Consider the following 24,749-nt stretch of genomic DNA (forward strand, 5'->3'; position numbering starts at 1 on the left):
AATTTACTGTTGAAATCAGACTTCTGCCTTGGGCTTAAGTACCACACTTAGCCAATTCCACCATTGACTTAAGTGTGGCTCTGCACCGATGCAAGGAACTGCTTTTTGGACTTGACTAAGTCTGGAGCTTAAGTATTGTTCTGGCATCCATAGTGATTTGGAAATACACCGGTTGGCTTGAACTCCTTAAGCAGCGGGACAATTACAGGGTTTTTAAAAAATAAGAAATATAGAGAGCCTGTGAATTGAGGCCATTCTGTCTTTTACATATTGTGTTTGTAAAATCAATCAGAAATTGAAGAGGGCATGAGAGATTTCGTTTTAGACTATTCAGTCCCTTATTATTTGTATTGTGGATGGCAACAGAGGAAACGCGTATAGCAGACAAGTCTTTTTTTCCTATTTAATCTACTGTTTGTTGTTCTGACATTCTACTTCCATGCAGCTCAGCACTTGCAGCAGCACAGGCCTGAACTGCCAAGAAGGTTTTGACTCATCTGTTTTTCTATTTATTTCAGAAGCCAATAGACTTATTGACTGGCAATCATGTCGGTCAAACTCACATTTGTCTCGCCTGGTGATGGGGGTGGTATCAGCAGGAGTTGTTCCTTCACTGGATTCAGCACTGTGCAAAGCAGAAAATTAGCGTAAGTAACACAAAAAGTAAAGCACTTGATCATTTGAGCAAGAGACATTAGGTACTGTGAATGTATTTTTTAACCTAAGGCATCTATGTGTAGAGGTTGTTCCTAGTTTTTATCTTAAAACTATTGAGTGTGTCATGGTTCACTGATAAATAGCTATACTTCACACCACACTATCTTACTGCTATCCACACTGTACTTCAGAGGTTGCTGGATTTCAGAGGTTATGTATCAGACTGTTAATAGTGCCCATTTCTTCTAGAAAAGTGAAGGGTTGCAACCTAGTAGTAACTGATGTTTTCTGTCTAAAGCCTTTTGAATAATTATGGTTATTAAAAATCTCATAGACCTTTAAAAAGATGAGGATGTTAATTATGAATCCTGGCTAAATATGTAAATGAACCCAACTCAAGCTGTCCCGGAGTTACTTAAGCAGAGCAGCAAGGGCTGCTTTCTGGCAATGCCACAAATGAGAGGAAAGGAGGAATACAAACAGGCCAAGAAGGCCACTGCAAATTCACTGCTATCAGTAACAGGTCTATACTATAGCCAAGGTTGCAGTCCAGTCTTCAGTAGAGCTCCATAATTACTAAACCATCCAGCACTTTTTGCTTATCATACATTGTTGTGTAGCACTGCTCTATGTAGATAACTGTGCAGATTTTTCACAAGAAGTGCTCTTGTTCTTTCTCTGAATTTAGTGATCCCTGTATAGCCTGTCGAGTGCTTTTAGAAGATATGATATATAAATGGAAAATTAATATAATCCCTGACTGCCAATGCATGCTAGAATAATAACAAAGTGAATAATTTAGCAGTATCATATAGAAGTATTGGAAAGTATGCCTCTAGAAGTATTGTACTCAAAAAAATCCTATTGTGTATCAGTAAAATACATGACTCATGTCATAAAACACCTTTTCAAAGAACCAAATGACTGAATTAACCTTTTAGTTAAACACAGTATGGTTAGAAAAATGAAGCAAAATGAGCAAAAATGAAATCCCAGCATGATTGTGATGTAATCAGGAAATCTTCACATTTGAATAAATTAATTTGTTGTGGAAGCTGAAAAATTATTTTAGTATTACACCTAGCAAAGATCAGATATTGCTAAGTTCTTGAGAAAAACACTGTCAATAAATTATGTAAACAGACTTGAACTCAGGTACCTGAGTTCTAGCAGGGAAAAGATCTGCTAGGAAAAGTGTTGAACAGCTGTTTCTCCAACAAAGGCACAGTCCCGCAGGGTAAGAATGCTCCAAACAGAAGAGGTCATATATCTCTTCAGATTATTCTGTTACTTTTAGGTGCAAAGGTTTTCTAACCAAATGCCTCTCTCTATGCATTTTTTTATGATGCTGCTTTTCATTACTTAAGAGTTTAGACAGACAGTTTTGTTCAGGAATCACCACAATAAGGAAAATTTGTGTACTGGATACTCAGTCACAGCCCAGTGAACACCCAAGATCCTTCCCCAGCATAGTGAAGAAATGTTTTAATCACCCTTTCCTAACTTATCTCTCCCTCAGGCACTGTTGCAAAACACAGCAGGAGATTGCAGGGGCCACATGCAAGGTCTATCCAAAGGATGACACACAAATCAGGTCCACATGGAGATTCTTAAGCAGATGCTAAATATACTTTTGCATTTCTTTAGCAACTTCCTTTTGAGGCTCTCAGTCGGACACACTATTTCATGTTTCCTCACAATGGTCTCCACAGGAAGTAAATATTATTACTGTTATCTATAAAGTGAGAAATCTGATACTTAAATTATTAGGTTCACAAGGGAAAGCAGCAACATAGCATCTAGCTTTTAGCTACTGTCCCTAAAGGCCCATGTCAGCCACTTAACTTTTCTATGAAATGTATGAAAATGGGATTCTTAATATCAGTGCACTGAGTAAGTATGGGCTGCATCAGTCAGTGGGAGACATTGCGGAAAATAGTGAGTTTTAAATCCCAACCTATTTGTATGCAGTGCAATGCATTCGTTCAACTGAAGGGAAATGATTTCCTGAATTTGGGATTTGCTGTCCAAAACTCTGAAGGTAAATATCAAAGTCCTTTCAAAAAATAAACAAAACCCAGGAGTAATTTGGGCTTTTTAATTTCAAAAGATATGAGATAATTCTGTCTTCCTTATGGTATCTTGCTAATTAGAGTACTCATCTAAAGCATGGAACTGGATGCTATTTCCTTCTTTGCATGAAAGAATTTTAAATGATGATCCTTCTAAGAGACTCTTTCAACTGCTGTTATTGGCTAGACTGTCCCTTCCAGTGTAGTTCCTGTTGAAACCCTCTCACTTTGCATGGAATACTGAAATATTAATTATCTGAAGAAAGAAAACAATATTAATGTAAGTTTCTAATTTAACAGTTATGTTCCTCATTATAAGTAGCCTGAGCTCCAGATGGTTTTGTTAATTAATACTTTACATTAAACCATCATAAAAAACTAAGATAATCATTAGGGTGAAGAAACTAAATATCCAGTAATGTTTGGCAACACCCAATTTTATCAGATTTTTTTGCAGATTTTATGTTAAAAAATGGAGTTAAGTGGAAATCTAGCACCAGGATAATTAAAGGAATTACTCAAAGGTTTCTATAATAGGACTGGGAACAGCTCTCAGGTGTGCAGGGCCTAGGATGTAATCACCAAGCTCAATAATCTCTTTAAGCCTTCAGTCACATGCCTAGAACTTAAAACAGCCAGTGGCTAAATGTTAAGCCTATTGAAGTTCATAATTTCTCCAGGTGAGCTGCATTTAGGACAGGGATTGTAGAGAAGGCAGAAAGCTTCTCTGCAAGCAACCAGTTGGTTTGACTTGGTGGAATAGGAAACTTCTTTAGGTAATGTTATTTTAGAGGCTTGACTTATGGGGAGTTTTAACAAAACTATATAAAAACAACTAAGACTTAGAGGAGTATATAGATAGAGGTAAGCCAGGTGAAAATCCGACAATGTGAAAGAACCATTTGCAGAGAGTTTATTTTCTGGTTTAAATGTCATAGATCTATAACTAATGGCTAGTGGTGTTCTAACTTTTTAGGTTAGCACAGAAAAATCCTGTGTGGAGAACTTCTGTTAGAAACAATATTTAATTTTGTTTTTGCAGTTGCTTTTAAAAACAACTAAGAGAGATGTTAGATACTGAAAAAAACACTTTGATAACAATATCTTGTATGCAATCTGGGCTTGGTCATTTGCTTTTCTGAAATGTGGTATGGCTGTAAGTGATCATTTAAATAGATGGTGAATGCAGGCAAAGAAATAGCTATTTCTAAAGGCTTTTTATGTTAGTTTCATCAGTTAGACCTTAAGCAGATCAAAAGTTTGTTGCCTTGTTTTCCTGTATTATGTCCTTGTCCTGCAGCATGGCTTATTTGACTAGTTCTGTAGTTGACCCAACAACTGATATGAATATGCACAGAGAAGCAAGGCCTCAGCTAGCTGCCATGCATGTCTGTTAAGATAATTGCTAGCACTATGAACATTAACTTGTTATTAACCTGTTATAAAAATGAGCTTTTCCTTTTTTTGCTCAGTTCCTCCCCTGCCCTTCCAAAAGAAATGGGGACCTGCACAATTTTTCTGTATTTGAAAAGGATAAAAGAGAACCATGAGTCTTCTTGGAGTCTGTGTCAGGCTTGGAGAAGGAGATGTTTCTTATTGAAATTCTTATTGTTGAAGTCACAAAAAATTTGCAGCTTTTCTGCACTAGGTATTTAGTCCTGGGCCTTAACTTTCTAATGTTGTCTGTGGAAGTATTCTCAGTGTGTCCAAGAGCTTTGCTCTTTTGAGTAAAGGAATATGGGATTGGACATATAACGTGTAGCATGGAAGTGTTGTGGGTGAGGCATCTCTCTTCTCCCAGGTGATGGGTTTTGCATCTTTCCCATATTTCTTTTCTCTTTCTACAGAAAGTCTCTCAGCAGAAGTTCAGTGAGATCAAGAATGTCACTGAAATCCCCCAAGGCTTATAATTCCCTGCAGAAGGGGGCAGTCATCTGGGATCCAAAGCCACTGCAGGTGAAGAAAATTTTTGAAGCTTTGAAGAAAGGACTTAAGTAAGCACTTTTAAAATACTGTAATTTGCCTTGCCTAGTCATGCTGCTTAAGTCTGTGTATCACTGTTCTCTGTCTCCACCTGGCATCTCTAAGCATGTGTAGTGACTTTCCCAGACACTGGCTTGGGACCTTGTAAAACAAGTTTCATTCACTCTCAGACAGTCTGCTTGCAAACAAAGCGCTCTGATAGTTTTGTTTATTCCTAGTTTGTATGCTTCTCTAAAGTCAGCGACAGGTAGAACTCTGCTGAGAGATTCTTCATCCCTTGGGGAGCAGCTAAGCTCCCTGGAGGAAGGAAGGCTGTCAGAGTGTGCAGGGTGGCAGGCAGGAAGTCCGCAGATCAAGGACAGACTTGGATAGGGATGGGACAGCCAGACCTGGGGGGTGATTGTCAGAAGGTTTCTGGGGAGGGAGCTGTGTGGAGTTTGCTTTGACTCAAAAGGCTGACTTAAAACCAAGTCTGAAAGCGAGGGTGTGCCCTGCAAATCCACAGTGGGGAGGCTGGTTCATAAACCATTTCTATTCTCTCTATGCTAATTAGAGAACACTTAAAGTAAAGAGTTAGATACTCTAGTGAGATTTGTTTGGTTTTTGTTGTTGTTGTTTCATTTTAATAGAATTAAACTCTGGAGTTTAAAAGTCTTCTTTCATCTCTGGGTGGCTACTTGTAAGGGAAAGGTCTAAGCAGATCCACCTGAAAATTCTGCTGACTTGAGGTGATGAAACAGATCTGTAGTATAACTCTTATCTTCTTATGGCAATGTAAATAATATTATCTTGCTTTAAACGTAGCACTATTTCAGAGTCTTTATTATGGTCGACTGCATAGTCGATGTTGCATCAGTACAGACTTGAGTGAAAAGGCTAAAGACCACTTTGGTCCATTGTTTCCATCTAGCAGATGTGGGGTGTATGCAGCAGACGTAATAAGAGATCAAAGGATGGGCTGGCAATCTGAATTTATGGTGTTCTGGCTTTTGAGGAAGCTGTCAGCTCATAGAAACACTGATACTACTCAATGCTGAAATGGCAAACTAAACATGGATGAGCTGACTTTCTTGGTAGTATAGAGGACAAAGGAAGTGGTGGTAAGTTTGCCTTCATCAGTGATCGAAACTAATCAACCTTTAACTGAGTTCTCAAATCTTTTTATATAAAAATACACATCTTAAATTATTGCAGTTGATGTTGATGGGTCTAGCCTAATATCATAGGAACTTCATTTAAACCCTGAAGCTACTTTTGGAAGAGAAAATACTTTTCCTTCGATTTGTAAACCCCGTAAGTCTTTCTGCTGGCATCCTACTAACAGTTCCTTCACGTATGTTGCTGCTGTCCTCAGAATTTTGCCACTGTATTAATTCTGATCGTAGTTTGTTTTCTTAAGCAAAGAACATGAAAAGCACTGTAATAATACACTGTAAACTCAGATGTGTCACATTTTTACTCCAATAAAAGACTATAAAGCCTTAGCCCTAAAAATATCAGTCAATGTCTTATTAGTGGATTTAGATTTAAAACAAATAATGAAACCAAATGTTTTTGCAGAGTTTAAAATTTATCAGAGCTTAGGGAGGAGAAACCATAAAGTGGATCAGAATTTGTTCCCAGTTCTGCAGGGAATGCCATGTGATCAGACTCCTGCCAAAACTGAGTAGCTAACTAATTGACTAAAGTAGCCTACAGAAAACAACTGTATCAAATAGCAATGCAAAGTCCAAATTTTAAGTAGATGCAGACTAAGTCTACTTGGTGCTGGAGTGACTTGAATTTTTAGTACAGAACATGTTTTACGTGCCTGTTTCTTTATAGCTGTAGCAAATAACTTTATTCTGTTAACCATCTGGGTACCATTCCACCAAGCTGGCAATTCTAACATGCTTAAGACTAAAAGTGGTGAAGTCCTTCTAAAAGGAAAGTGAATTCTTTTCTGCCACTGGCCTTGGCTACTTCTGTACTGAGCTGTTAATAGGCAGGTGTAAAGAGCAGACAGATGAATGCTGGAGCCACTGGGTGTCTTGGAGGAACTGGTTTTGTAATACTAAGAAAATTAAATACATCAAAGCAGATGTGAAGAAGTGCAGCTGTCTAAAAAGAAGTTATTTTGACTGCTCAGAGACTGTCTCTTATAATGTAGTATTTACCAGGTGACTCTTGATCCCTTTTAACCATAAGAGGAACAAGTTAACTAAGTCTGCTCTGTATTAAAAGCAAAGTTGGAAGAAAATGGTCTCAACAGAAATACTTTAAGGCCCTGGGGGAACTCTTAAGGGACAACCCTTGCATGCAACCAACTCTATAGAAGGCAAATGGCACCAAGGGCTTCACACCTTGCGAAATAGTTCCCATTCTGGAAAAAGTAATGGCTACATTAAGAAATTGTCTAGCATACTAAAAGGTGGTATTCAGCTCTGTTTGCTAAAACACTGAATGAAGTACTATGAGCTTGGTTTTGTAGTGCAAGTGTTTCATGTTGCAATTCTTTGACTTTATAAGATGGAGCTGGTTGAATTCTTAGTCCTCAGTAACTGTAAGAAGAGACTTGCTCGACAAATGAGCTGATCTTCTACCATACAGAAAAGGTTTCAGAATGCCAAACAGGAATAGAGAAATCTGAAAAGGAGATCTGTGAGTTCGGTTATGTGTGTGTTATAACTTGCTGTTCTCCTACATACCTCCTTTCCTCTTGCCTTTATTAGTGCTTCCAGCTCTGCTGCCTTGTTTTGTTTTGCCTCACATTCCCGTAAAAGCCTATCTTTCACTTGAATGATCTATTTCAGATGAAGGGAAACAAGAAATAGCAAATGTCTGAGTGCAGTGTGTGCAAGTGTATATGTACCTACCTTATGCCACAGTGGTGGCCTTCTTGAATTGCACTGTACCACTCCACGTCTTGGAGGGGTAAAAAGGGTTCAGGAGGATTCCTAATGTGCAGCATCTTTAAATGTTAGGTAACAGTAACCAGCATGTTCTGGTGCTTATCGTGTACGGAGGCTCCTCTAGGAGTGACTTTGCATTTAGGACAAATATTTGTCTATGGAAACCACCCTTTCTCATCTGTTGACCCATGTACCTCTGTGAAGCCATTCACATCTCTTCAGAGTAAAATAAGAGAAGCCTTCTAGAGAAGGAAGTTGCTTTGTAACATTCTGATGAAAAATTCTTTGGGGAGGTGTTATAATGAATGTATCATAAGAATGTAACACTGAGTTTTCTTCCTCTCCAGTGAATACTTGGAAGCACATCAGGCTGAATTGGATTATCTCTCTGGTAGACACAAAGATACAAAAAGGAACTCCAGATTGGTAAAATGCTTTTAATGTTAAATGCTTAAATCACTTTGTTTCTAAAGCCACAAAGTAGATGCACTGTAACATCTGGGTCTCTCAGGGTTTTCCAGTTAAGGCACTGAGGTGGTATCCAGAAAGTGATCGCAATCAGAAATTTACCAAGCAAGTTAGCTCTAGATCTGAGAATTAAAGTTGGGATTTCTCATTTTCAATATCCAGTAGTGTTCTTCAGATAGTGTTCCTTTACTGGGATGGTATCTCCTTGTGTCTGTTTAGCAATCAGTGTTCGTACCTGACTGGACAGAAATGGTGGTAAAGACTGGGCTTTGTTTTCCATAGTTGGTGAATGTGTTCTTGTAACCTAGATTCTATTGTGTTCACAACTCCCTAGAAGTACCTTCAGCAACAGTGCTAATGAAAAGACAACTCACAGATACAACTTTGACTTTCATTTGGGAAATAATAACTAGACTAAAAAAAAAAATTAAAATCAGAAGCTTCCACGTACTACGACCAATGTCCAAGTCCTTTTTATAGCTGGTGGTGAGACTTTTACTGTCTTAGTTCAAGCATCTGTGAAAACAAACCAACCAGCCATGCACAGAAAATGAAACTATTTCTAAAAATGTTGGACTGTCTCCTTGTAGTAAACAGTGCATCTTAATTTAGTGTGACTTAAGATATGCCTAGTGAGTCTTGCAGTAAATATGAAAGTATTGTTAATGTGTACAAATACATGCTCTGCTGTTCAGCCTGTGCTATTTCTCTTTTAGGCTTTCTACTATGACCTGGATAAGGTAAGAGCTGTGAGGATGAGAGGAAATGTTGCAAATAGAGAAAAATTGACGATATGTCTACTGTCTTACTTAAAGGCATGTTTAGGAAATAATTTCTCAAGTGCCCCCCCTGTCTTTCTCCTCTTCAAAAGCAAATCCGCTCTGTGGAGAGATACATCAGAAAACTGGAGTTTCACATAAGCAAGGTAAGGAGTTTTATATTTTGTATGTGTAAGGCTTACACTGCTAAATAAGCAAACTATCTAAATAGAAAATACTTTGATTATAATTCATCTGAAGGGGAATAATGCTGGGTACTTTCTGAAAGCTGTAATCACTCTCTTTACAGGAGGGGGTTTTTATTTATTTATTTATTTTCTTGAATGGTTCTATTCAGGCTGAATGTTGGGCGCAACCCAATCTAAGTTTGCCTGTGAAACCAGTTTGCATACTCTGCCAGTTTATTCAGAAAATTCTGCTGTGGGAAGACTTAAGTGTCCTCCCCCTTCCTTCCCACAAGGGGCCAAATGGGCAGTTCTGTAGATGCATGTCTGCTGCCTGCCATCTGCTTTCAAAGAAATGAAATCTCTTCTCTGACAAAGCTGAAGGTGTAGGTGTTTTAATCTCTATTGAGGGAATAAATTTCCTGCTCCCCAAGTGATTTTTCCCTGAACAAAGTTATAGTCTACTCCTTGTCTTCTAGTCTGAGAATAGCAGAGTGAATTGTTTCTCAATATCCCATTCTTTCTTGCAGGAATGTCTACAAACTGTTGCACTCTAATCAGCCTATAAATTGCAGGAGTTGCGGCATTCTGCAACACTATGATAGTGGGATTTGATTGGGGTTTGTTTTTTTGCCAGGAAAGACTGCTGATGTTTCTTTCCAAAACTTATTAAAACTATGCCAGGGTAATTCTTGTTCATTCTTCCCCCACCTCCCAAATCTTAAAGGTAGAAGAACTCTATGAAGCTTACTGTATCCAGTGCAGACTACGAGATGGGGCTGCTAACATGAAACATGCCTTTTCCTTGTCTCCTTCTACCAAAGCCTCCCGAGAGAGCCTAGTGGAGCTTTACAAGAACGTACAAGAGTGCACAGAGGTAGGAAATATTGTACACATATAATGAAGACCTGACTGTCCCTTAGCAAAAAAATGTATCAGGACTTGCTGCTGGTTTGGTTTGTTGGTTTTTTTGTTTGTTTGTGTTTTAATGCTACGGGTTAACAACTTAACCTGTAAATGAAATACAGGTACATAATGTGAACTGAAGCTTGTGAGATAAATACCTTACAGGCAAAGCTCTTGAATTCTATGCCCTACTCAACTTGGTCTCATGCATTCATGAAGGCAAGTGAAAAATCCTTTGCATTTCTGCTTTAATACTGGGGTCCGTTATAACTTCTACAGGTAGTAATGGGATGAGAATTGAATAATGAATAAGCGATGCTAGTTTTACAAAACAAGCAGTGGAAGGTAGCTGACAGTGAAGTGCTCAAGCAGCTCCACTCTTCTGTGGAATTTCATCACAATTTTCTGTCTTAAAAGTAGTATGAATGGACTCTGTATCAGCCTCCCCTAGGGAAAATGTTAGTGTGTGTCCCATAAAAAACAAAAACAAAAAACCCACAAACAACAAGAGCCAAAGTCCTTTAAATAAAATGGCATGTAAGGGAAGGTAGCTACTCTGTGCTGCTTTTCAATCACAGTGATTGTTCGGTCTTTCTTCTAGGACATGTGCTTTATAGAAGGGGCACTGGAGGTCCATTTGGGAGAGTTTCACTTGAAGATGAAAGGTATGTTCTTTGCTTGTTTCCTTCAAGACTCACCAGCTGATTTTGGGTTTCCTATGTAGCAATCTGATCCATTGGGAGTGGATCAGATTTATTTATTCAATGTCAGTTGGTTCCACTGTCTTTCTGGATGAGACCCTGAACAGAATTTTGGCAAACTTCTGTTTGCTTCAGTGCTATAAAACAGATCTGCAATGGTATTTTATATATGAGTACAAAAGCTGACAAGCTTTCCTCAGTTCAATTCGAGTCTGTCCTTGTAAGAGTGTTTTGGGCTGGTGGCATACCTTCCGCACAGAGTTGAGCACAAAGGGTTGTTAGCTAGATAGTCACTTTATTTATTGCAAGCTGAGGCTTTGGGGGACATTGTAAAACTTTACAACTATTAGGAGTTTTCATTCTCTTTTCAGGGTTGGTGGGCTTTGCACGTCTCTGTCCAGGGGACCAGTATGAGGTACAGTATACAGCAATTCATTTTGTCCTTTGTTTTACTGCTGTGAGTTTGCAGTAGAGGACCAGGAGAGCAAGGGTGCCACATGTAGAAGACAAGTGGGAAACAGCCTATGATAGAACTGTGCACTGTTCTGATGAGAACAGTGCTTTGGCACATTCACTAGTTACTCTGCCCTCCAAGACTGAAGAGGGAAAGATGTGATTAAAGTGTCATGGGAGGGTTTAAAACATGGCAGTGATTGGCTATCAAAACCAACATGTCAGGTCTTTGTCTTCAAAGTTGCCCTGGAATCAAGTATCAGTTGCTGCCTGTTTCTTGGAAGATTGCCCTTGGCATGATTTGAATGCATCTTGGCATCTTACAAGGTTGCTGTCCTACTTCTAACAGTTCCAAATTAATTCCAGTGTGCCTCGTATTTCAGTACCACTACAGTTGCTATACAACGTAGTTTTGCAGTTCTTCGAGAATGGATGGGATGTGTCATTTGATACTGAGTTAAGATGTTAAAACCTCCAACCTGAATTCCTGCCTCCAATCTTGTAGCTTTATCCAAGTTTCTAAATGTATTGTCATCAAAGGAATGGCTTTGCCTCTGCACTACTGAACAGTGTGAGGTCTATGGACTGAAGGGAACATTCTGGGATATGTTGACCCAACATCCTTTTTTTTTGGTGGTTTTTAGGTGTTTGTGCGACTGGGGCGCCAAAAATGGAGGTTGAAAGGCAAGATTGAGAGTGATGACAGCCAAACGTGGGATGAGGAAGAAAAGATTTTTATACCGAATCTCCATGAGAAGTTTGAAATCAAGGTGTGGTGTATAATGGTTGGATTGGAATCAGTGGGTTAACAGAACTTCTGCCATACTGCTTACTTGTTAAGCTACCAAGTGTTTGTCAAAATATTCAAGTAGTTTTCTTTTTCCTAGCCATGTAAAAATGGCAGTTAATCAGTATTCTGCCTACTGACAGACATCTACTTCTGTTTTTCCTTTGCTCCTGGCAGTCATACTGTATTTAGTGCATCTGCTTTCCCATGTTCTGGAGTCTGGTGTATGTGGTTGTTTTGGGGTTTTTTGTTTGTTTTTTAAAAAAATCCTAGATCAATATCTGGGATTTTCTAGGGTAAATTCTAGATGTGGAGACAAAAAGATGTGTATGTATATATTATTTATATTACCCATGTGGAATATTAAGTACCTGGAGTTCTGTTCTCTATTGAAAGAGAGAAGTAGGCGTATGGAAAACATATTATTGCACATGTGTATGTTTTGAATGTGTAGTTCAAATGTCCCTTTATCTGGGTGCACTGCAGATTTTTTTGTCGTGTTTTACTCCAGAGATGCTCCATATCTGCGATAAACCAATGGCATTTATATCCTGGTACAAACTGTCTGTATTTATTTAGAGTTCTGCCTTTTTTTTTTTAAGTGCCTTGGAAGAGACCCTATGTTTAACTTTAAGGGACCAGTGCTAGTGGCCTGTGACGTGTAGATGACACATTGTGGGTACCCCTTGGGGGAAGTTTGTAGTCTTCACTGTCCCTTGTGCAGCTGCCACTGGCATTGGTTCTGCCACTTACCTAGCAGGTGGGGTTAATCCTTAAACAGCATTTCCACTGTAGTCTGGCATCTTTTGTGGGCTGGACTCTGCAGCATGACTGCTGTCAGCCTAAAAGGAGCTGAGATCGAAGGCTGTGCTGGATCCTATTCTACTAGGAAACTGTGCCAGTGCAGGGTTTCAAGTTTTGGCAGCTGTCTTAAAGCAATTACTGCAATGTTCCCCTCCTGGCTGGCAGCAAGAGCTGGGTTACGTAGAGAGGCTCTTTGGCATCTTGCCAGCACAGCCTTTGAAAATGTGCTTATAATACTTTTTTTTTTTTGCTGCCACTGCACAATGAAGATCAGGTGAGATGCTAATTCAGATCCCTTTTTTCCCCTAATAGTTGCAAAAATTTATATTGCTTTGTATGACAATGGTAGTTTTACTCTTTCTGTCAGTTTATGAAAGTCTACTGACTAATGTTCTCCACACCCTCTTTCCACTTTGTACTTTGCCCAGTACAAATACATAGCAGGTTTAAAAAAAATAAATTGAGAAGTGCCAAAGAGTGTTCCAAGAAGAGCCTAGCAACATAACTTTTGCTAGCTCTTAAAGGAGATGTAGGCATCTAACTAATTCCTGAAGCAGACTTTAAGCACTTGTGCTAAACTGATGCTTTATGCACTTCTAGAACAATTTGATCTTCAATTGGAAGTATGTTTTTATAGCAAGGACTTGATTAGATTTTTTTTTTTTTAAGTAGCTGAAGAAGCAAAGTGCCAGCCTGGTTCAAACACAGGCCTGTAACTGCATTGATAACAAACTTGGAGCCACCTGCAGAGCTAGAGGAAAGAACTGGCACTTACAAGTTCTGATTTTAGTCCACAGCTGAGTGCAGGACAGTAAGAAAGGTCACAGTGGATACAGACAGTTGTGCTTCCAGATCCTTTAGGCAACTGAGAGCTGAAAGAGTCTAGTGTAGGTAGGCTAACATACTTCTCTGTAATACATATTTTTATAACAGTGTTGTTCTAATATGTAGACAAGCTAGACTCTGTACAATAAATGACAACTACTTGTATGCGTACCAGAGCTAGAATTTCCAAATTTCACACTAATTTTTCTTAAAATCATAGTCCACCAAATTCTGTTGTCAGAAGTGCCGTACAGCTCTGTCCCTCCCCAACTCACAGAACTCCTTTTCTCTTTGCTAGCCATCCATGGTATATTCCATGTGGGGATATTGGCTTACAACAACTTAGGAACCCAGAATTGAGTATCAAAGTTTGTGGGTCTCGGAGCAGACCTGAGCTTGGGGTGTTCTCCTTGCCAGGCACATGACTTAGGATTGTCTGGTAAGATGAAAATGGATATGTTTGTCCCTGCAGGTGACAGAGCTGCGAGGACTGGCCACTATTCTAGTTGGTGTCGTGACATGCGACAGCATAAACTTCTTTACAACCAAGCCTCAGGCAATTATTGTGGATATAACTGAACTGGGCACCATCAAGCTACAGTTGGAGGTCCTCTGGAAGTAAGTACAGCTTCAGATGAAAAAAGCTGGAGCTAAACGTTTGAAATAAATTAAAGGCTCCTAAGTATATCACTTAGTAGCATTCGATGTCATAGTCCTCTTTCTATTTGCAGAGCAGGTGCAGGATAGATAGCAGCCACATGCTTCCTCACAACAACCCCAGCTACTGTGCCTGATCTCTGACTCTGTGGGACCAGTCCTCAGGAAGGGGTGGGGGAAAGGGGCAGAAGCTATTTCTGTGACCCTTCAGTTCTTTGTGTTAATGTTACCAGAGCCATGGCTAGCAGCATGAACTGACTAGTGGGCTCTTACTTAGCTTACTACTCTTCAGAATGACTATTCAAGTCTAGCTCCAAGCAATGTATTTACATCTACAAAGCATGAACAATAATCTTAAAGATAATGAAATGAAACTGAAAACAGCAGTTTCTAGGCACAATGAAAAAATATATAGTTGAAATTTTAGGACAATTACCAGGCCACAGTTTGTTAAAAATGAAGCTTTCCCAAAGACTTAGCACCTTCGTATTTGCACTATGATTACAGGTATCTATAGAAGGCCTGTTTGTGCACTACAGGGAAGCACTTTTAAAATAACTGAGTATATTCATGGTGCTTGTGATTTGTTAAATTGTTTTATATTTAATATTTGTTAATTGATTTTTTTTTTTGTAGTGGATTACTAATGTTATTAAAAGCAAATACTCACTTTTGTGGATGCTGCGCTGGAACTTCTTCCTCACTCTAGACATACCACCATAGATTTTTGAGATAGTACTGTTATTTCTGCTATATGGGACTGTTGGTCCATACTGAGAGTTTTGCCTGCAACAAATCAAAACTTTTAAACCTGTTTCCATTTACTACTGTCCAGGGGTTAAATCTAGCCATCTTAGTGAAGTGCCCAGTTAAACAACAGGCACTCTTCACTTGTACTTTTGTATATGGCTTACTGCAGTCCTCGGTTCTTCCCACCCCAACATGGCAAAGAAGCATTTGAACTCACCTCCATGATAAGAACCTTCTTGAAAGGCCACTCTGTGATGACTTGTAGATCTAGGCTCTCTCCAGGAAAAACAGAAGCTGAACAATGTTTAGATCAGGAAGGGCAGGGAGCTGTGCCTTGCAGGCCAGACTCACCTATAACTCAGCCTTATACAACTCTTCATCTCTGACCATGCTGGTGTCTTATTTTCTTTAAAATTAACCCAAAATAAAAAACGCTTGTATGCGGTGAATGTGTGGTCTGCCAAATGTGCCCAAGAGCCAAACAGATCTTTCAGTAAAAGAGAAGTTTCCCTGCCCTTAGGGTAAAGTAACCAAATGAATTTTACGATCAGACTTGCTTTTTCAGGTCTTAATACTCTGTTTATACTTTTAATTACCTTTGGAAGCATTGTTTGACTTCAACCTTGCCACAGCCTTTTAAGCCACCAACAGGAGAAATGCCACAGAGGTTTTCTGTTGCAGTTCCTATTCAAGTGTTGATAAACAGTTTTCAGGTTGCATTTCTGGGATTGGGGAAAGAAAAGCTTTATTGATCAACATGCTATTTTCTGAATGTCTTTTGTGTATGCTGTGGTTCTTGAAATTTAGTGTTGCATTGTACATGCAGTTGGGCCAAAACATGGGTCTTGGCAACAGCATCTGAAAAGTATTTTCAAACACACACATTGCTCCAAGTCAATGAGAAATAAGCTCACACAGCAGAGTTTTGCCCGCACCTGTTTATGACACTTTTTCCTCCTGAGGTCTAACAATGGGCATCAGTATATGTTTTGTTTTGGTGAGGTGCTGCAGTTGCTCTGAGAATTTTGAGGCCTCTGTTTCTTATTTGAGAAGCTGAGCCACTAATTAGTTGCGTAACAAAGCCTCATTCCACAAGCTGGCTGTGATCTTGCATTATATGCCCTATGAAACTTCCTCTTACTCGTGCCTAGTTATGTATGTATTCCCATTTGAATCTGAAAGCAGAGACATTCATGGCAGTTATTGAAGACTGTGGGGATAGTGCAAGTTGCATTGTATATATTTTTTTAAAAGTAGCTCTTAAAATGACAGTCCTTTTAAGTGAAGGCCAATTGAAATATTCTATTGTTTTGACATGCTTGCCTTAGTATTGGGGAAGGAAGGAGAGAAGAGGGGAGTAGAAGGATATATGAACTCTTACAGATCCCCAGCAAAGTCCGATGCCTTTATTTGTCATCTCTCACCCTGCAACACACGCTGCCAGAACTTGCATTGGCTTTAATCTGGATGTAAAATGGTCAAAAGCTCTAGACGCAGTTTCAGAGCAGAAAGGACTGGAGGCAGAACTCTGCTCGTGGAGATGCTTTTCTTATAAGGGAATTCCCTTTTCCCTGACTTCAAGCCTAACATTTTAAGAAGCTTCGCTTGTGCAGTGAAGGAGACATACTTTCTTTACTGAAGTGGGTATAAAATCTGTTTTTGCCCTAATATGGGAAGTGCTATATTGAGAGATGACACGTTCATAGTGGAGTCTGGAAGAAATCACTTCTACTCTCTTATTAACCCACACAAATGGATCTAACAGATTCACTTCATTTACTTTTGCTGGATCTACTTGTTTGCCTTTCCTCACTGTCAATAACTTGCATAAATAATTATGCGCATAACTTGTTCTTCCAAAAGGACTATATGAGGAAAACACCTTCCTATTCCGGGATATTGCATAGTTTCTCAGATAATAGCCTAAATCTCCAATGCAAATTATATTTGTGATTAAATTTTCTAGAAAAATACAATTCAAATTATGTTGATGCTTGATTATTGCAGTAGCTCACAGCTTGGAGTGCGGCTTTTGACTGGCAAGAGGAGAACTTCTATGGCATTTGGGACAACCACCACCCAGCTTTTAGAGGTGGCAACAGGGGAGCAGGGTTGACAGTGATGCATTTTCTTTGGGAGTTAATCCCCATTTGGAATTTTTCAGTGTATGAGAAAACTCCAGCTGTGTGTCTTTGCTGTCTTTAAGTTTTGTGAAATGCGCTGGTATCCTACCAAGTGGATTCTTCAGAGCACTTCTGCACAGAACTAGCAGGCTCATCCTCTGACAGCCTGTTTACTGAAGTTGTTTACAGAAAAGAGAAGTTGTGTGGTGATAACTCGGGGTCTTTCTATTTTCAAGGATAGAGCACTCAACAGCTGCTTTTTTCTTTGATTTAAGGATAACTAAACAAATGTAGCTGATTTGCCCAAACTTCCCCGAGAGGCAAGCTTTCAATCTAGATCTGCTTTGTGCAAAATCCAAATGTAGATCACTCTTCCACTTCTAAATGTATATTTTCTTTAAACGGGCCACTAGTCTTCTGGACTCTTAACAAAAGTTCCTTCACTGCCTTTATAGATTATGCCATGAGGAGTGTGAATGAGCTTGGGCCTGTCGCAGAATGGCTTTGTTGGCCAGTTTGGCAGAAGACTTTGGTTTTTTTGCCAACCTAAACAGCAGTTTGAATTCTGTCTCACATGAAGGACAAAGAGAAAGCCTGTATTCTCTTTTGAGAACTTCAGTTAGCACCCCGTACGGGGATCTAAGGGTACCAGCCAGCCAGAACCACTCTTGTAATTTCTGCCTGCTTTGAGCATGTGCTGGCCTGGCTCGCCAGGGTTCGTGGAGTAGGAGAAAAAAAACCTTAACGGACAATAAAAAAGGGAAGCCTCTGTTTGTTTTTTTTTTGATACATACCTATTGACAGGCCTGCTCTTGCAAATGAAAACTTACGTGAATAGGTAGTTACTCATGCAGGTAGCTTTAGGCGGTAGTCCATCAATGCATCGCTATGCTTTTGGTGGAAGTGATGTTTCGTAGCTTAGTCTTGTGATAAGCTGTACTAAGCTTGGAACTGGTGCTTATTATGCTTCAGTGGGTAGGAGAAACCTGACAACAATCACACTTAAAATTGCATGGGCATCTTCACCTGTGTTCAATAGGGGAAACAAAGGAAATCTTATGATTAACAGTGAGTCCAATCCAGCTGACCAGAATTGGGGTTTTTTTTTTGTGTTAATGCAACTCTGGATTCACAGGCTTAGTAGTGGGATTCAGACAGGTCTATCCACCAAGAGCCCTTCTGGCCTGGTGGTATTTAATACATGGAGCGACTAGACAGAAGGGGAGTAATTAGGGCACAGTATTGGCAGTGGGAGAAAGGGATGCAGATCCTCTGGGGCTGAAGACTGAATTGAGTTCAACTCTTACGTGCTCTGCCTGATCACTTATGCTTCTCTGAGGACATAAACCAGGAAGTGTCCTCCTTACACACCCAACAGAAAAATGCAGCAGGGTGAGGAAAATGGTAGAAATCTCAAGTATTTCATCCCTCCACGGGTTTGGTGGTTATGACAAAATAATATCTTGCTGAGAATCCACACTTAGTGCTGTCAAGGCTGAGGCATCTCTGAATGTGTGTGGATGAGAAGCTTCTGATGTCATGGGACGTTCAACCTAGGAAACATGAGCTCTGATGAATTATAAACCCCCTCAAGGTCAGGCTGGGCATGTGTGTTTTGGACCTGAACACTGAAGTCCTGCAACGGTGCTCAGGCAAGCTAAAGGAGAGCGATGTGCCACGTTTACATTGGCCTTAATGATGGCATGGTAGTGTTGTGCATTTAATGCCAAAATTGTAATTAGTCACAACCGAAGGCCAACTTGTTTGGCAATATAGAGATAGAATGGAGACAACAAAGATGTTCAGAGAAGTGGGGCCACTTCTATTTTTTTTAATAGAATTTTTCAGTCTTGAAAAGGTGTTGATGGATAATAGTGTGCAGGCTTATAGACATTTGCTGTGGGGAATGTGGAGAGGAAATGATTAGCCACCGTTTCTCTTGGTACAGCCACAGAGACAACCCCCCTGCCTCAAGTCAAGGTACTTGTTCCACAATGTAAAGTTAAATAACGAAACTTCTGCATACTTTTGACCTACACGGGAATTTTGTGTCTATTATTTTAGGAAGTGACTAGACAAACTAAGGAAAAGCATGTGACAATTAAAGGCAATAGTCTTCTTGCAGTGTCTGGTGCATGACAGATGTAAGCTATGGATTGCCTCAAATTTGAACATGTGACTAGGCAAAACCTGTTATATTTTACTTATTTCTTAGGCTTTTCCCTGAATACCCTCTACTGGCTTCTGTCAATGTCAAGGTGCTGGAGAGATGAGTTCATAGATCTGTCGCAGTATGATGTTTTGTTTGCTGTACGAATGTGGAACAAGATGACAGATCATGCGCAAAGAGCTTACAATCAAGAGATAATACATGCTTTAGAGCAGACTTCATTCTTTCCTTCACCCTTTGCTTTGCTGTCCTCTTTTAACTTGTTATCGTGCAGTGACAGGGAGCGTCTGCTTGTTTGGAGGGCAGCTGAATTGCTGTGTTTTGCTAGAGGGTTTTAGTAATTGTCAAAGAGGCCAAACAGATTTAGCTTGTTATTCCTGTCCCTTTCCTCCAAAGTGTCATTTTGCATTACTGCATTGCTATATTAAAAGCTAAAAATGAAAAATCTGAGGAATGGATCCCTGCGACTTTTCTTAAGAAATGCCATGGATGGGAGTAATTTGCTTCCATCAGTAAACATAGCAGGCTTTGGCTAAAAGGCCCTTACTGTCAGAAACCTGATATATTTTTTCCAATAGTGAGACAATGCAGATCGTTGTTCATGTGACTCCATGGAATTGGCCTGTTTGATGAACCCCAGCTGGGTGCCACTGGTTAATTTAGCCAATTAACCTGTATTAGGCGAGCTCACAGAGTGTTACAGCCATGCTGAGGAAGACAGTGGTGTGTTGCGCTGCAGGATGCTGTTGAGAATTCCTGTGCAACATGAGAATCTAGAGAGAATTGGAGCTCTGGTTTTTAACTTTTGCCAGAGAGCAGAACATAATTTCCCTGTAAGTGCTTAGTCCTAAATACTGTTTGGATCTTTTCAGACTTCTAGGGGTTCTATACTGTACAGCTAAATGCAGCTGACTTTATCCTACTGTTTGGTTGTTATATTCATATCTATGAGATCACATACTTGTTATAAACAATTCACTTTTATCAAAACGCCAATGCTTAAGTGGAAAAACAAACTTTCTTTTGGTGCCACAAGGTGTATCAGTGGGGAACAAAAGTAACATGCAGAAAAAACAAGCTTGCTTTACTTAATTTTAAATATGTTTTCTGTCTCCTGGTTAGCTGAGTTGCACTTTGGTAGACAGTTCGTCCAAGTTTCCTTAGGCTGCTTTGTAAAGGAGTTGGGAAATTAATGGCTGTGATGTAGTAGGTCCTTAGGAAGTCTTTAGAGCAGGGCTTGACAAACTCTTGTAGACCATAGCCAGTGTCCTCTGGGGCTATAACTGGACTCATCCATGACTGTATGAACCACATAACTTGCCGTATACCACTGCACAAACTTCCTCTGCCAGCCAAAGGAGTTGTTTGTTAATATTTGAAGGATAATGAAGGTTTTTTTAGTGGCTTTTCCAGGTGGTGTGTACTCTGCAGGAGGGAAATTAATGACAGTTTTCCCTTATTACTTGTGTTATACTTCCTTCCTATCTGGTATGGTGCGTGTCCTGCTAGCTGCCCAGTGGCTGTCAGCAAGCAGCCTATTCGGTGCTTGCCAGCACAGTGTCTGTGTAGGACGCTGCAGAAGGACGGGGAGCATTTCAGACTTTTGGCCTGCTGGTCTCTTCTTCCAAAGACTGCGGCACAGGCCCCTGTCTAAAGGGTGTTGAGAATTCTGTGTAAAATATGCAACCTGTTTGCCTACCTCTCTCTCTGCGGTGCCATCAAAGACATTGATCAGAGAGGCAGTCTCTCTTTCGTTTTATTCTGTGTTGTTTACTAAATGTCACCCTAGTGGCTGTTCCTGCTGCTAAACATTTCAGTGCTTTCTGGTCTTACTGACACCTAGGCCTTTGTGTCTTCTGCTACAGCCCCTTTGACACAGAGAACCTGTTTTTGTCACCTGGAACCGCTGCCAAGTTTTCTGTGGGTAGCAGGAAGAGCTCGTTGTACAACTGGACCCCACCAAATACTCCCAGTTTCAGAGAGAAATACTACCTGGTAAGTATGTCGAGGAAAGCAAAATGCAAAGCACAGACCTAGGACTCAATTTTTGGATTAGATTAGGCTATTGAAGAACACATTCAGAAATGTGAAAATGTAGCACTCCAGGGCCTTTGCAGTTTATTTTGTGGCTTTATTTTTTTTTTAACCCCTATTCTTTAGAGTTCCATTTTAGATTTTGTAAAAGGAAAAAAACCCAAAACAACCCTGCCAAATATTCCTCTCGGCAGACAGAATGGTAGGGGTGTGGGCATCTGCTCAAATAGTCTATAGTGGGAATCAAGCTAGGAACCAATCTGTCTCAGTAGCCATGGAGCAGAATGGAGTCTTAGAGGTGCTCTGTGAAATAAGCCTTCCTCTTCCTCGACCCCACGTTTTGCCACGTGTAACCCACGAAAACAGAAAACCCTGTCCTCCTCCTCATTCGTTTAAGAGGGTTCTGTTTTCATGGTTGTTTTATATGATCCTGTTAATTCTGCCATACATCTCCAAGTACTGATAACATCATATATATGTGCCCCAGCATCAAGTCTGAGTCAGGTTTGGGGTTGCCTCGCCAAGGCAGCAGAATATGCAGTCTTCTTCAGAAAGGTTTATTATTTATAGAGGGTATGTTGGACTCTTGAAAATGAACATTTCCTCTAACCAGTACATTCACATCCTGTCCTAGGCTGATGTGACAGGAAAGGTGCTTGACAAGATTCTTTTTCCAGAAATAATTTTTTAGCTACCTCTGTAACTTTTGCCTGAAAGATCTAAAAGCACAGTCACTACTGCTCCACTTAGCTCATCCAGGAGGCCCTTAGTCCTTTGTTTCAATAGTTCCTTTTGTCTCGTCTATGCTGGCCTGGCTCCCTTGTGCAGAGGAGCCCTGTGGTTATCATCAGTTTGGGTGCGTACGTTTATAAGAACAGGAAACCACAGTTCTCCACCTTACGCAGCATCTTATGCTTTTCAATTGTATATGTGCTCACTTATGAATCTGTTTACTGCAGTCTCTTTTACAGCAAAGGCAGAACCAAGGGGATGTAGGTGATGAAGCTCAGCCTCCCAGCATATTGAGCTACTTGGCTGCCTGTGATTTTGATGTACATGGGAGGAAAAAGCCTCACAACCCTGCAGAGACAAGCGAGGCAGACTCGTTCAGTTCTGAGGATCAGAAAGGGACAGAATCCAGAAATACAACTCCAGCTCCAGACCATAGGACATTGCCATTGGTGATTATTCAAGAGACTTGTGCAGAAGAGAGACAGCATCCTCTTCCAAATCATACAACTCTAGATATCCTGAAGAAGACTCCATGTGTGGATGGATTTCCAAATAACCCATCTAGTTTTCTGAATCGTCACAAAGGTAGTAGAGATTCTTTCAACCAGACCAGAAGTCGCCGTCTGACAGAGCAAGAAGACTTTAGCCAGAAAAGCTTGAACGCTGCAAATGACCTAAAACTAGATGGATGTACAAAGTCAATCGATAAGACTCTCGAAGAAGTGTTAAATTTGCTGAAATTACATGAAGTGAGGCAAGCCCAACTTGAGAAACTGGAATACCAGGTTTCATCTCTGAGGGATAAATTAAAGGTAAGGTGGTGTTTTACTCTTGGTAGAGGTGTAGCTTCCACTGTTACTCCTAAAACTGTTCGAAGTTCCGTGACGGCGTGGTGGATTTGACTTAGTGATGGATCGATGGCATGTTCCCAAAGAGTAAGTTTGGCCGCCAGAGGTCAGACACTGCTCAGAAAAGGCAGCCTTGAGCGCTAACCACACAGGAGCACCGTGTTGCACAGCACCTCTCGGGGACGGCCTCCAAGTGCTGTGTGCAGCTCAATAATCTGGAAAAAGAAATTAAGGAACTGGACACAAAGTGGAAACTAGTCTGGGCTAAGCAGAATCTGCACTGTATGTCAGAGCCTCTGCATTTTGGTTTGCTTCTAATGTTTTCTTGCTGTTTTTCAGATTTAGTATATCTTGAGATGACTGTATCATCAAACCTAACGTTTCTCCAGGATCACTTAGCTTTTGCAGGCAGTTCAGTCTGTCTTGACAGTCATATGATGCTGAAAACATTTCTTTCTTTAGAGGAAAGGTCCTGGAGAAGAGCTTTCTGCAAGCAGTGGGTTATATTGCAAATTCGGTAGCATTGTAGTATATGGGGAAAGTGTGCAGACTTGGGAGATAAGATACTGTAAGACTTCATCTAAGGTCTGGAATAATAAATGATGTTAACAAAACTGCACTGACTTCCTATTCCAGTGCAACCACTTTAAAAATAGAAATTAAAAAAAAAACAAACCAAGTGCTCTCAAAGCAGCCTTTCCAAATTTCCAAGTTAGTGGCCCCATGAAATCCCCTACTATCGAAATTCTTGGATATTATGCTAGAATGCAACAGACTCCTAAGATTGCTACCTCTAGATCTGAGACAGAGAATAAATAAAAATTGCACTAATGGCAGAAGATGCACAGAAAATTAGCTCTCATACCAGCCTTAGCAGGCACGGAAATCAAGACAGGAATACAGACATTAAAATGTGGAAAGCATATTTTGAATTTAATTAGCAACATTGTTTTGGGATCAAGAGCTAACCTTCCTGATGCATTAAGAATGAAATCAGAAAAGCAAATTCATTTGTTATTAAGAGTGATTTGAAAAACAGCAAATTAGTCATACAAAACAGCTTGATAACTACAAATAACAATATTTTTCCTTCCATTCCATCAACAGCTAAAGACAGTTCATCACAAACATTCATCTATGGAAAGTTTAATGGTGGAGACAGTGCTGGAAAGTTTTGACTTTTTAAACACCGATTGTAGTGCTGATGAGCTCTCGTTATTTGGAAGCATAAGAACAGCCAGTATCAGGTATGTATCTGCAGCACTTCATTATAGGAGACAAGGGGCGAGGAGAGCTGATGCCAGGAACACTTACCAAGACACTATACTTGGCAGAGTAACAATTGTGCAGAGCTGCTATTGGTGTCAACATCCAGGGTAGAAACAAGTTTTTTTGAATACTCTGAGACTGATAATTCAGAATACCTACCAGATTGAAATGTCAGGAAACTTAAACTGAACTTACGGAAAACATTGCAGAATGATATCTGTAGGATACGATGGAAAGCCTAACATGCAGGACTGCTAGAAACAGACTGCAGGAAACAGGCTTATCAGGGGACGCTGCACAGGTATGCACTAGTGAGGGAGGGCGCTACGAGTAACTTAGAGCTCCTCTACCTGTTCTTTCTTTTGAATTCAGTTTTGCGTTTTGCAAGTTGGGTAGCACTGAAACTTGCATTCCAGAGCTGAGCCTGCTCCTGTGAGACTTAACACACTCCCACTGTCATCGAGTTGGGAGAACACGAAGGGATTTGTCTGTGATGTGTGCTGCTTTTGCAGTTCACCCTCCTCAAATGAGCCAGCAACTTAATTCACATTATCTGGAAGCATCTTTTCACAGAATCATTAAGGTTGGAAAAGACCTCTAAGATCATCAAGTCCAACCATCAACGCAACACCACCAAGCCCTAAGTGTCCCCAAGTGCCACGTCTACATGTTTTTT

General features: G+C 40.2%; 1 protein-coding gene across 1 annotated transcript; it reads left to right on the forward strand.

Moving 5' to 3' along the window:
* Positions 1-546: 546 nt before the first annotated feature.
* LOC104627136 (protein FAM65C-like) lies at positions 547-24,051 on the forward strand (the record flags this gene model as incomplete). The annotated part of the gene is made up of 13 exons (XM_010295251.1): positions 547-647; positions 4,577-4,723; positions 7,951-8,029; positions 8,788-8,811; positions 8,943-8,996; positions 9,742-9,891; positions 10,522-10,585; positions 10,993-11,036; positions 11,719-11,844; positions 13,963-14,108; positions 21,056-21,185; positions 22,184-22,768; positions 23,912-24,051. Coding segments are annotated over exons 1-13 (1,790 nt in total), but the record flags the coding sequence as incomplete, so codon positions are not given.
* Positions 24,052-24,749: the final 698 nt, after the last annotated feature.

This window comes from Phaethon lepturus, unplaced genomic scaffold (assembly GCF_000687285.1).
Source record: "Phaethon lepturus isolate BGI_N335 unplaced genomic scaffold, ASM68728v1 scaffold54020, whole genome shotgun sequence".
In the NCBI taxonomy this organism is placed as follows: Eukaryota; Metazoa; Chordata; class Aves; order Phaethontiformes; family Phaethontidae; genus Phaethon; species Phaethon lepturus.